At 37.1% G+C, this 13532-nt stretch overlaps 1 protein-coding gene across 1 annotated transcript; it reads left to right on the top strand.

The window, feature by feature from the left end:
* Positions 1–9153: 9153 nt before the first annotated feature.
* On the top strand, positions 9154–11049 carry LOC114744065 (uncharacterized). Its single transcript, XM_028932252.1, has one exon. It carries the CDS (start codon positions 9154–9156, stop codon positions 11047–11049), a length of 1896 nt encoding a protein of 631 aa, XP_028788085.1.
* The last annotated feature ends 2483 nt before the right edge of the window (positions 11050–13532 follow it).

Genomic DNA, 13532 nt, shown 5'->3' with positions numbered 1-13532 from the left:
TTTACGGATAAATATTATAAATGCTGGTAAAAAAAAAGATAAGTATTATAAAATTCATTAAAAATGATTTTATTTTTTGAATTTTTTTTTATTTAATTTTTTTATTTGGGATTCATGGGTAATTTTTCTTAATAATAAAGAAATGACTAGAAAGTAGAATAGGGATACATTACGGAGGAGGAGGATGAAGTGGGTAAGATGGTCACAACGGAGAAGTTGATTAGTCTGTTGCAAAGTGAAGTGGAGTGGCTTGTCCCAAAAAAAAAAGAAAAAGAAAAAGAAGAAGGTGGGAAATTCCAAATTTGTTCACTGTCCAATGGATTTATAGTTTTATACACTCCTGATCCACTACGTACAACCTTACTCTTACCTAATTGATTGTTAACATTTTGGATTTATTCTTCTTTTTGTTACTTTTGTTAGGTTTGAATCTTCCCCACCACCCACACCTAAAATGAAATGTTTTAATTCATATGCAAGCAAATCAGTTTGGAAACAAAAATTACAACACAAAATAATATATATTTACTCGAAATCCACATCTTAAATTTTACACTCTCCAAAAAAATTTTTGGGTGAATTGAGATAATTAGACTAATTTACACTCCTCCACACAATGTTTTTATTAATGAAGCCTTTCTAGGTGGATTATTTCTATGTTTTTTTTTTTTGACTTTTATCCATGTCCTACTCCATTCTTATCATTGGAGCTGATAGTAAGTGATCTTACAACTTATTTCATTATTTATTATTGCAAATTGAAAAGGAATTGAACTCTCTACATTACGTTTAAACAAAGAGATATGAAATTAAAGACTTACACTATGTTTGGTATGGGATTTTCGGAAGAGGGGAGGTGAGGAAAGTTACTCCCATCTCTTTGTTTGGCTGGTGTAATTTTTTAGGAAGGGAGGGGAGTTGCTCCCCTCTTCTTGTTTGGTTAAGATATTTTTTAAAGAGAAGAGGGGCTCTTCTCCCCTCCTTTCCCCTTCTAGCCTTCCTTCCAAAAGTGGAGTTTTTGTAGAGGGGAGATGAGAGATAAAATTCTAAGTTTCAAAATCAACTTAACTAAAATAATTTAATTCCTCATATACCTTTTTGATTTGTTAACTCTAAATCAGTCGTAAATATTTTTTACGTAAAAGAATTCTTTTGAATATCTAGCAAGAAGTTGTTGAGATAGTTGTCTCCAAAATTAGTGAGTACTATTGAACTTTTTTTTTTCTCTTCTTCTAATTCCAAAAGGCTGTCGGTATTTCTTTCACTTTCAAGGTCTTTTCTCTAATTGAAATCTATCACTCATGACTTTTTATCTTGATATCCTATAAGTGTGTGACTGTGTCTTGTAAGTCAAAATTAGTGAATTGCATTATATATATATATAGAGTTATATCTTGATAAAATAAAAAAGTGAAAAATTTATTTAAAGTTTATGAGGTTAAAATAGTTAATTTTTTATTAGGATAAAATAAGGTATCGTTAAAATTGTTCCCTCCCCTCCCCTCTAATCAGTCCAAATAAGATATTATTAAAATCCCCTCCCCTCTCCTCCTCTCCCTTTTGTCCTCTCCCTTTTGTAACTATCCTCTCCTTCCTTTTCCTTGATTAAAATCCTTCCCCTTCCCTTCCGTCCGTCGAGATAAACACAACGTTAGTAGTATGTGATATACTACTAGGTATACTTGTTGGCCCACGCGAGTTGGATGCTTCCTTAACATACTTTTCTTAATCTAAAAACTGAGATGGTAGGGCTTTTCACAAAAAGTGTTAATCAAATATGTAAGTTTGAAAGAGAGCTATACAAATCACCAAAAAAATCCACCTAAAAATCCGTACAACAAAAACTGTTAAAATAATATTTATCTTGACTGGGGCTAAATGTATTTGTCCTAATAACTCTGATTGACCAACTCCATGAGCAGTTCCTTTGTAATGCTAATCCAGAAATCTTAACTATATGAAAGATTGCATGAATTTTTTTTTTAAAATTCTCTAGTTTTAAAATTTAGCACACTATTGAATATTAGTATCTATAAATGTAGGTAAAGATGATGATAAAAGTTATAATGATACTGGGAATGTGAATGGGAATGTCTTTAGTATCTGGCTGTGACAATGAAACACTGGCTGAGTTGTAACTGCCTTACATTTTTTTTTTCTGAGTGCTTTAGATTTTAAAAATGTATTTTCGTTATGTGATGACGCCCAATTGTGTTGACGTGGATTGGCAGCAATGTAACTGAAGTCTTGAGCTTTGGGTTTGCTTTAACAATTTTGTCAGAATCCCAGAAAATGGAGTTTGGATGCAACCAGGGATTCCCAGTCAGTTCCAAATCTGCAAGATTCAGGTTTTCACTGACTTGTTCCATTAAATCTTCTTTCTTATTTTAAGTTCATATGAACAATTCTCATAATCTTCCAGAATAATGTCATTAGCCTTTGCACCTTGTATTTGGACTCCTGGAAAATTACACATCATTCCTACTCTGCCATATAAGACGGACAAGTTATATACCATATGAGATAGATAAGTTATATGAGAATCAGAGAATTCAAAACCGTCCTGTCCTTCTCCCTAAAAACTCAGCTCTAACAACTCACTCAGCCAACGATGAAGAGAAATGTATTGGAATATCAAAAAGGAGAAAAATGATAAAAGCTCCATTCACAAGGGTATCTTGATAGAATTCGATACTTATATCTAGTGGCAAAGTCTCTTTTGCCTGCTGCATTGGGGGAAAAAAAACTTTATTCATCACTTTCAGACTGCCACTATGATACTACACAACATTCCTGCTTAAGTTTGTCATGGAAACAGAATTTTAGATGCTCTCCATGTTGAGCAAAATTCATCCCCTTTTTCTTCACAAATTATCTCCATAGTAAGCTCAAGCTTGGTGCAATTCATGGACATATGGTGCAAAGAAGGGAAGATGATGATCACGTGGTCTCCTCTTTGGATCAAGGAAAGGAATTGTAGGTGCTGTGATGTGTGCCGAATGGAAAAGAGAAAGTGGGACAAAATATTAATTTTTTTCTTTAATGAGTTGAATGGCCAAAAAGAAGGGGTTGATGGATCATGGATGAAGGCGTGTGAGACTAGAGGACGTCCAATGACTATGGAATGAATAGAATATTTTAATGAGAGAAAGGAAATTTTTTTTTAAGATCCAAAGCTTAAGCTTATTAAAATTAATTAACCCACTTGATATTAACTATTAGATTGTGCTTGAATTCCAAGAAATAATCTTGCACCATTGATTCCCTATATCCTATTTCTTGACCTACAAGAATTTAGGTGCATCCATTAATGTAGATTATATCCAAATACAATATAATCTCTATCAAAATTAAATACTAGATAGATATGCACAAAATAATGTAAGAAATTGCAAAAACTTTCCAAAGATAAATCTTTCTAAAATATGAGATTTATTTCCAAAGAAATAGATATATTAATTTCAAGCTAAAAATAGGAAATCACAAAATATTCAGATTTCAATCCAAAATCTCAATTTTTATAAAAAAAATCTAAAATTAATCATGAATCCAATAATACATAAAAAGTTCATTCAAGCCCAAAATATCATTCAATTTCTAGATTAATGTGGCATAAGATATACAGAGGATAAAAACTCTGTTTTATGGGTATACTTGATTTTATATAAGCGTTTAAAATAATATTTCTTTTTCAACTTGCGAATATATTTGGTATTCTATTCGAAATGATTTTTAATATATGTGCGTAATAGGTATCTCAGTCTAAAATTTATGGCTTAAAAATTTAGGATTGATTTCCTAAATTTCTTGTCACTCTTTTTCTGTTTTTTTCCCCCCCTCCTCAACAAATCATGTTGCCTTAATTGGGGAGAAAATCTCTCTAAATAATTTTAGACATAGAAGAATCATTGGGATTGTGGATATAATTTAAGATCCGGAGGTAGTGTGTGTGTGTGTGTATATATATATATATATATATATATATGGATGCCTAGAAGAAACGTACTTTATTTGACGGGAGTGGGTGATAAGGCATGGAAGAGAATTCAGAGTCATTGCGGCAGCTGAACTCTCCAGATAGGGCTATCCAAAAGCGAACTCTGAGGCAGGCATTAGATTATCAATTGCGGAACCCAGAATACGTGGCCATGCGGGATCAGCAATTGGCAAGGCGTCACAGGGAGAATTCAGCATCGTTAGGTCTGCTGGACAGAGATCATCTTCGTATGCAACTGGAAGGGCATCTCAAGGTGCCTATACTTGCAACTAATGTGTTATTGTGATTTTTTGAATTGATCGCATTCCCATATGTTTCTTCTTAGTGGTCGTAATTAATAATAACAAATGGTACTTTGCAGGATGCGTTAATCTAAAAAGATGCGGCTAACTCAAGCATATTAAACTTTGTCCAACCAACATATTCAGGTTGAGTCGAGCCAAGGTCCCAGAAACGATCTGGCAAGTTTGATATCTGAAAAGAAGTACGAGAAGGCTTTCACCACTGCCCTCCAAACAAGTGACCGATCCACTCTTTCTTGGTTATGTTCTGAGGTAACTGATTTTGACGGTTCCAAATCATTGTTTTCGTGGTCTCTATAACATCACTTTTATTTCTGATCTGAACATTTTGGAGTGAATGAACAGGTGGATCTTCTTGTATTTTTGTCCATGTCTCCTCTCCCTTTAAGCCAAATAGTGTTGCTGACGCTATTGCAGCAAGTGGCACTTGATCTAAACATCAACACACCTCAGAAAATCAACACATCTCAGAAAATCAGCTGGATCACTCATTTGCTGCAGCCATAGATCGCATGGATCCCATGATCGCATTCTATGTCAAGCCTGTGTTTGAGGACTCTATCGTCGATGTTGCTATCCTTCCATCATTGGACCCCACTTTCCCAGCATCCGTCACCGTGTCCTGCAGTATGTTATCAATTCCATTCTCATGAAAACAAGCAAATGATTCTCTTTTTGTTGCAACATTTGCAATTCACTTCCCAAGAATAAGAAGCACCAATTTAGGTTTTGTTTCGGTTGATTCAATGGTTTCAACTTAGAATGTTAGATTATTGAATCTTTTTTCTATTGTTCTCTGGTTAAAGCTACTAAGAACAGAATCACTCATCTGCGTCGCTCTCAAATACCAAATTTCTGTAAAAAGATTGTTTTTCTTTTTGAGTAAAAACTGAAACTTCATTCACAGTCTAAAATCAAACCTGTCACTAGTCGATTAATATTTAGTACACATTAGACCACTTACCAAACATCCCTCATTTGCGTCTTTGTTCGCCATTATTCTGAAAGTGAAGACGAGGGGTATTTTAGTCTAAAACGTGCGGCTTACTAAAAATTTACGCTTCGTTTTCCCAAATTTAATCTAAATCATTTAGAGAGGTTTTCTCCGTAACTGTAGGGGTATCTCTCTCCAATTAAGGAATTTTAAATAATTAGGTATAATAAGATTTAAATGAGTAATTTTTCTTAAAATAATATTGTATTAAAATTAAAAATTAAGATAATTGTGGAATAATGGAGATAATAGGAGATATGGACATCTATACTAATATTATATTCGTATTACAATTAATGATTTTTTTAAAAAAATAAATATAGATAATGACTAATTTATGTCATAATACTGAATTTCTATTTTATTAAGTTTGTACGCAAGCGTTTACAATATTATTTTTATATATTAACTGACTTATATATATATATATTAAAAGGAGTATTTCTTTGAAAATTGTAGCTTAATCATAAAAATTTAGGATTAGTAATTCATTTCCTAATTTTCGTATAAATCATTTAGAGATATCGCTGGAATTTTAGATTTAGGATGGGAGACTGTTGAGATTCTAGATATGCCAAATGATTCTCTTTTTGTTGCAGAAATGTGCGATTCACTTCTCCAAGTAAAATTTCTTGTCTGAATAAAGAAGCTTTATTTATATTAAAAAAAATTCACCAGGCACTTATTTGAATTTCCAGAAGTTTGGCAAGCACAAGCCTGCAGAAGCGAAAGAGACACAAACTTGACCCCAACACTTCATGAGATACTTGGATCAGCATCATGTCTATAAGCACAGTAGCACTATTAACATTAACAATAACACAATAACAAAATGTCCAGAGTCTTTAACACAATGGATAAGCCTGGTGGTCCCGTAACATCTGGGTGAATTATTTGCAGTTGGATAACAAGAAGCTTGAGGTTTCAAAAACCCACAAGCAACGTGGTCCCGTAATGCACGTTATTACTATTCTTAGCATCTGAAACTATATTCACCAAAGTTTCAATCTTTGGCAATATTTTCGCATCCTTTTTGTGTTTGATTTTGTACATGTTGCTTTTCTTTTCTTTTTTGTGTATTGTCCTGTTTTATTTTCATTCTCCCCCACATTTTTGAAATTGAGAGTAATCTTTCTTCATCTGTGGGTTTAATTGGGCGAATCAGCTCATATCTTATGGCAAGAGTTACAGAACTGCAAAGTTGAACATTTTGGTACACTCCCTCTTTTTGGTAGAAGTCACTGTTCTGCATCATGTTGTTTAATTGGCATCATCTTTCATCTAGAGTTACTAATTAGTTAGATAACAAATAATAATAATAATTGGTCTGATTATGAGCACTAACTGGCATATTCTCATGCATAACTTGTCATTAATCAGGATTGCCCTAGCGTCTAAGTTTATTGGCCTTCTTGTCTGTGCTTGTGGATAGCTTCAAATGGATCACTCATTTGGCTGCAACCGTAGACTCCGGTTTTCGAGCATCCGTATCCTGCTGCTTGTTATTATGTCTATTTCATGTTTATGTAAATTATTCTCTTTTTATTGCAGAATAGTGCAATCACTTCCCAAAGTAAAAATTTTTGTCTGAATGAAGAAGAAGCAGGGCTTTTGATATAAATTACTTTTCTGGTCCTAAATATAAGATCTATTTTGTCGTGTAAATTACACGACAAAATAGATCTTATATTTAGGACCAGAGTAGTATATCGATATTTTCAACTTAAAATCTTTCCCAATAAGTTTTTCAAATCTATATACTCTTTCCCAATAGTTTTTTCAAATCTATATGCTCAGTTCCGCCAAATTTCAATAATTTTCTTTGTTTGATAGTGGTGTCAGGCCGTCAGCATTTTGTAATGCTTTAGTTATAAAGGCATTATTAAGCTATATGATTGAATTGATAACGACAAAGAATTGCATTAGGAGCACTAAGATATGAAGCTGTCTAATCATCAACAAAGCAACAGTTATTTGAAAAGTTAAAGCATTATTAAGCTATATGATTAGCATTAACATTAACAATAACATAATAACAAAATGTCCAAAGTCTTATGAGCCTGGTGGTCCCGTCACATCTCTGAGTGAATTATTTGCAGTTGGATAACAAGAAGGCTGAGGTATCAAAAACCCACAAGCAACGTGGTCCTGTAATGCAGGTTATTAGCATTCTCAGCATCTGAAACTATATTCACCAAAGTTTCAATCTTTGGAAAGAGTTACTGAATTGCAAAGTTGAACATTTTGCTACACTCCCTTTTTTGATAGAAGTCCCTGTCCTGCATCATGTTGTTTAATTGGCATCATCTTTCATCTAAAGATACTAACTAGTTAGATACCAAATGATAATCATTGATCTGATTATGAGCATCATCTGATATCTTATGCATAATTTATCATTAATCAGGATTGGCCTTATGTCTAAGTTTATTCAAAATCCTATCAATCAGGATAGCTTCAACTGGATCACTCATTTGGCTGCAGCCATAGACTCCAGTTTTCGAGCATCTGTCTCCTGCTGCTAGTTATTATTTCTCTTTTGATTGATTCAATGACTTCAACTTAAAATGTCAAGTTATTGAATCTTTTAAAATACGTCTAAAGTAGATATAAATTATATTGATATCTTCAACTTGACATCTTCCCCAGTAATTTTTTCCAAATCCATATACCCAGTTCCACCAAATGTCAATAATTCTCTTTGTTTAATAGTGGTGTCAGGTGTCGGGAGCATTTTGTAATGCTTTAGTTATAAAGTTAAAGCATTATTAAGCTATATGATTTAATTGATAACGACAAAGAATTGCATTAGGAGCACTAAGATATGAAGCTGTCTAATCATTAACAAAGCAATAGTTATTTAAAAAGTCTGTCAAGTTCTCCTCACCAACCTGCACTTTTTAATTTGTTTCTCGATTGTGAATGGGAATGTCTTTAATATCTGGCTGTGACAATGAAACACTGGCTGTAAGTTGTAACTACCTTACATTTTATTTTATTTTTTTTCCTGAGTGCTTTAGATTTTGAAAATGTATTTTCGTTATGTGATGACGCCCAAATTGTTTTGACATGGATTGGCAGCAATGTAACCAAAAGTCTTGAGCTTTAGATATGCTTTAACAATTTCGTCAGAGTCCCCGAAAATGGAGTTTGGATGCAACAGGGGATCCCCAGGCAGCTCCAAATCGGCAGGATTCGCTTTTTCACTGGCTTGTTCCATTAAATCTTCTTTCTCATTTTAAGTTAATATGAAAATTCTCATAATCTTCCAGAATAATGTTAATTAGCCTTTGCACCTTGTACTTGGACTCCTGAAAAATTACGCATCATTCCTAATCTGCCATATAGACAATTTACATGAGAATCAGAGAATTCAGAACCGTCTTTCCCTTTTCCCTAAAATCTCAGCTCCAACAACTCACTCGGCCACCGATGAAGAGAAATGTATTGGAATATCAAAAACGAGAGAAATGATAAAAGCTCCATTCACAGGGGTATCTTGAGAGAATTCGCTACTTATATCTACTGGCAAAGTCTCTTTTGCCTGCTGCATTAGGGCAAAAGAATCTTTAATCCACACTTTCAGACTGCTACTATGCTACTACATAACATTCCTGCTTAAGTTTGTCAAGGAAACAGAATTTTAGATGCTCTCCTTGTTGAGCGAAATTCATCCCCATTTCCCTCCAGTAAACAATTGACAAGCTAAAGATGCAATCATTCGGATTACAGGGAAAGAACAGAAGAACACTTGACGATGTTTTAAATTGCGAGCACTGTCAGAAAGTACCATTTACAGTATACTACTAGGATTAGAATTTCTCTCTCTTGAAACGTGTGCCGTTTTACTTTCACTGGCGATGGGCGAACCTGTTTGCCGGAAAATCCCTCCGGATCGTACTTCGGAAGAGGGGACTTTGCAGAATCAGTCAAAAAAATCAAAGAAGGAGATCAAGGAAGACACACTGATGTCAGACAAAATGGAAGATGCGGAAGGTTGTTTCGATGAGAATGTGCCCCAGATGTCTAAAGTGCACAGCAGCGAAAAAGAACAGGGGAGGTCATATCGTGATTCCCTCTTGGGTTTCAAAGCCCAGGGCTTCAATGGGATTGCTCACAGTAACTCAACTATGGAAGAAGACCCATTGCTATCTGATTTATTAGATCAAACATGGAAACTACCAGAACCATCGGAAGATATCAAGAAACTAATGGAAGTATACCCGGTAGTTCCATGCACTGAGGAGGAGTTCAATGAGTGTTGCCAACCGTGGAATAATGCACTAGTTATCACAGTTCTTGGTGCGAGGTTCCATTTATCCAGATTAAGAGACCAGCTATCCAGGATATGGGGATTCAGTGATTTTGAGCTTATTGACCTCCCAAACAATTACTATGTAGTTCGTTTTGGTGACGATGAACTTTGGGGAGCAAGATACAAGAAGGTCCTTTTTGAAGGTCCGTGGATTATAGCTCAACACAGTGTACTGGTTCAACGATGGTCTCCTTACTTCGACCCTTTCCAGAACCCTCTAGGGAGAATTGCCACCTGGGTGAGGATTCCAAATATACCGTTGCACTGCTACTCAAAGAAGTATATATGGAGACTAGGAGACATGATAGGAAAGACAATAAAGGTAGACATGCACACGATAGCGAATATCGATGAGTCCAAAGCAAAGGTGGAAAGAGGACGGTTTGCACGTATCTGTGTGGAATTGGACCTGCAGAAGAAACTGGTACCAAGAATAATCTGCACTTCGGCACTATATAATGTCGAGTATGAGGGTCTGGGGCTGATATGCTTCTCGTGTGGTAGGTACAGGCACCGAAAAGAAGCTTGCCCATGGAAGCCCAGCTCAGGAGAACAGCGGAAGGAGTGCAATAACACCCCAAATGTAGCATCACCGAACTACAGTTCGCCGGCGACCCCAGTTACGACAGAGGACGAGAAGTTCGGACCATGGATGTTTGTCAAAGGCCCTAGCCGAATACGGAACTCGAGGCCTGTGAATAGGAAAAGTACAGGAGCCGAAAACGGGTCTCATCAGCAGTACGAAAGTAAAGAAGGGAAAAGATATCCACAGACAAGATTTGCAGCTATAGCAGACCTGGAAGAAGAGCCGAAAGAACAAGACGGTAGGTCCACTGATCTAGACGGAAGGGCTAATCTGCTGCCAAAATCTGGGAATGAAATAGTTATCTACGAAGGGCGGGTAGACCACCAGAAGGAAAAGATGATGGGTCCTATGCCCAAAGGAAAAGAAAAATCGAAAGGGGGCTTTAAAGTCAAAACAGGACAGATGGGCTTGGGAAAAGAAAATAGAAGTCCCGCTTTGGTAGCCCAGAAAACAAAAGCCCAAACCAGCAAGTGTTCGGTGACAGAGAAAGAAGGAGGAGTCCAGGAAACAAGCACAAAAGTAGGACCCAGGAAACACAGTCAAAGGACCCATATAGTTGTCAGTGGAAGTTCAAAGTCGACAGAGCCCATAATGCTGGAACAAAATAATGAAGTCCACCGAGAGAAAATGGAAGGAGTGGTGGTGGAAGGCGCCATAGAAGGTGGCAACGTTTATTCAGAAAATCAACCAAGCCTGGCGGGGAAATTAATGGAGACAGAGAATACATCAATTGCGCAAGCCCCTCTGTGGGAAGCTATGGAGGATGAACCAGGAAAGAATCTCTCGGGGACTAGTATATCTGGAAGTGTGCAACGCAAGGGCATCTCGTGTGAAGGTAAACCACCCGATCAATAAGTTGTTGGTTATTGTTTGGGGGTCTTTCCTTTTGTTTTTAATGATTATCTCTTCCTGGAATTGTCGTGGGGCAGCTGGTAGAGCCTTTCCACGTATTTTTAGAGATATTGTAAGGAAATATAGTATCAATGTCATGGGTTTATTTGAAACTAGAATAAGTGGAGTTAAAGCAGAGAAAGTGATACGCCGATTGGGATTTAACAACTGGATCAGGGTTGAAGCCACTGGCTATGCAGGAGGAATATGGGTTCTATGGAACGAGGAGGAAGTGTCTGTTGAATATATTTATTCCAACACGCAATTGCTCCATTGCAAACTCACGGACATTTCTTCGGGCGAGGTAATATCCTCCACTTTTGTTTACGGTGACACCACAATATGCAAAAGAAGATTGCTATGGGATTCCCTGAAAAAGATTGCGGAGAGTGTCAACGGGGCCTGGACTGTAATGGGTGATTTTAATGCTTTTTTGGAGCCTGGGGACAAGTTAGGGGGCACACCACCAGTTAGGCAGATGATGGAATCCTTCCAATCCTGTGTGAATCACTGTGAGCTGATGGAGATACCAGTAGTAGGGGACCGTTTCACGTGGGAAAGAGAAAGAGTCAGAGAAAGATTGGACTGGGCCTTTTGTAATTCAGACTGGGAGCTAACTCACCCTCACTTCAGAGTCTACCATCAGCTACGCTTCAAGTCTGATCATAGAGTTTTGGTGCTGGCCGGAGAGAAAATTGACAGCTTTCAAAACTCAAGGAAAACCTTTAAATATCAGGCAGCGTGGTGCCTTGAATCTGATTTCAAAGAGCTAGTCAAGTCAACTTGGGAAGGGAAGAACTGGAATGAAGGCAGAATTTCCTTTGAAAATAAGGCTTCTGAATGGAATGAGAAAGTGGTTGGTAACATTCCCAAAAAGAAGAAGGAGGTTCTGAGGAGGCTGGAGGGAATTGATAGGGTTCGGCAGCAAAATACCAGTAATGGTCTCTTCAAACTGGAAAAAAAGTTGTGGAGGGAGTTGTGGAAACTTAACACGCAAGAGGAGCTAATTTGGTACCAAAAATCAAGATGCCAGTGGCTCAAATTTGGAGACAAAAATTCGAAATTCTTCCATGCTACCACTGTGATGAAAAGAAAGAGATCTAAGGTTGAATCTTTGCAGGATGAAAATGGATTTTGGCAGTCTGATCAGAAAATTCTAAGTCAAATGGCCCGTGATTTCTTCAAAGCTCTGTACACAAAGGACCCGTATGTCAAGAAGGTAGATAACTGGCCAGCTGGGTTTCCCTCCCTTACCCTAGAACAGATTGAATTCATTCAGCGTGAAGTGACAGAAATAGAAATAAAGACAGCGGCTTTTGACATGGGTGCTTTCAAAGCACCGGGACCGGATGGGTTACAACCTCACTTCTTCCAATCACAATGGCAAGAGATAGGACCAAAAGTTTGTGAGCTGATTGCAAACCTCTTTAAAGATCCGACAGGATTAAATGAGATTAACCACACTAATATTGTGCTGATTCCCAAAGTTGAGCATCCGACTGAACTCAAGGATTTTAGACCCATTTCACTGTGCAATGTTTGCTTCAAAATCCTCAGTAAAGTACTGGCAAACAGACTGAAGGGAGTCATGGATTTATTGATTCAACCGAACCAGTGTAGCTTCATCAGTGGGCGGCATAGTAGCGATAACATCATTATTGCTCAAGAGGTAATTCATACCATGAGGTCGAAGAGGAGTGGGCAAGGATTTGTAGCGATCAAAGTTGATATGGAAAAAGCGTATGATAGACTTGATTGGCAGTTTCTAGAATTTACACTCTGCAGTTTGGGCCTAAGTGGTAGTTTTGTCAACTTGATTATGAAGTGTGTTTCCTCAGCTTCCATGAGAGTGTTATGGAATGGCATACCCACTGAAACGTTCTTCCCAACAAGGGGGTGAGACAAGGTGACCCCCTAAGTCCGTACCTTTTTGTAATCTGTATGGAAAGATTAGGCCAACTGATAAATACCGAAGTGCAAGAGGGGCGGTGGAAACCCATCTCGCTGTGTGGCGGGGGACCTAAACTAACGCACTTGTTCTTTGCAGATGATTTGGTATTATTCAGTGAAGCCTCTCAAGACCAAATGGAAGAGATAAGAAATACTATGAGATTCTTTTGTGAAGTGTCAGGACACAAGATAAACCTTCAGAAATCCAGAATGTTTGTCTCCAGGAATGTCCACTCAAGCCGAGCGAACTCCCTCAGTCATTGGTTGGGAATTAAACTAACTGCAGACCTTGGAAGATACCTAGGGGTCCCTTTACTGCATAAGAGAATGATGAAGGTAACCTTTGCACCGATTGTTCAAAAGGTTAGACAGAAGCTTGCTAGCTGGAAGGGAAAATACTTAAGCATGGCAGGTAGAGTAGTTCTGATAAAATCTGTCCTATCTGCTCTCCCTTACTACCAGATGCAGTCAACCTTACTGCCAAAAGGAGTCTTGGT

The sequence above is a fragment of the Neltuma alba genome, unplaced genomic scaffold, assembly GCF_004799145.2.
Source record: "Neltuma alba isolate B1F8T4 unplaced genomic scaffold, ASM479914v2 tig00004254_pilon, whole genome shotgun sequence".
Classification (NCBI taxonomy): Eukaryota; Viridiplantae; Streptophyta; class Magnoliopsida; order Fabales; family Fabaceae; genus Neltuma; species Neltuma alba.
This window is presented reverse-complemented; position numbering and strand designations above follow the sequence as displayed.

Bases quoted from the DNA above. Each gene is read 5' to 3' on its own strand.
- LOC114744065 (XM_028932252.1), top strand. From the start codon at position 9,154: ATGGGCGAACCTGTTTGCCGGAAAATCCCTCCGGATCGTACTTCGGAA.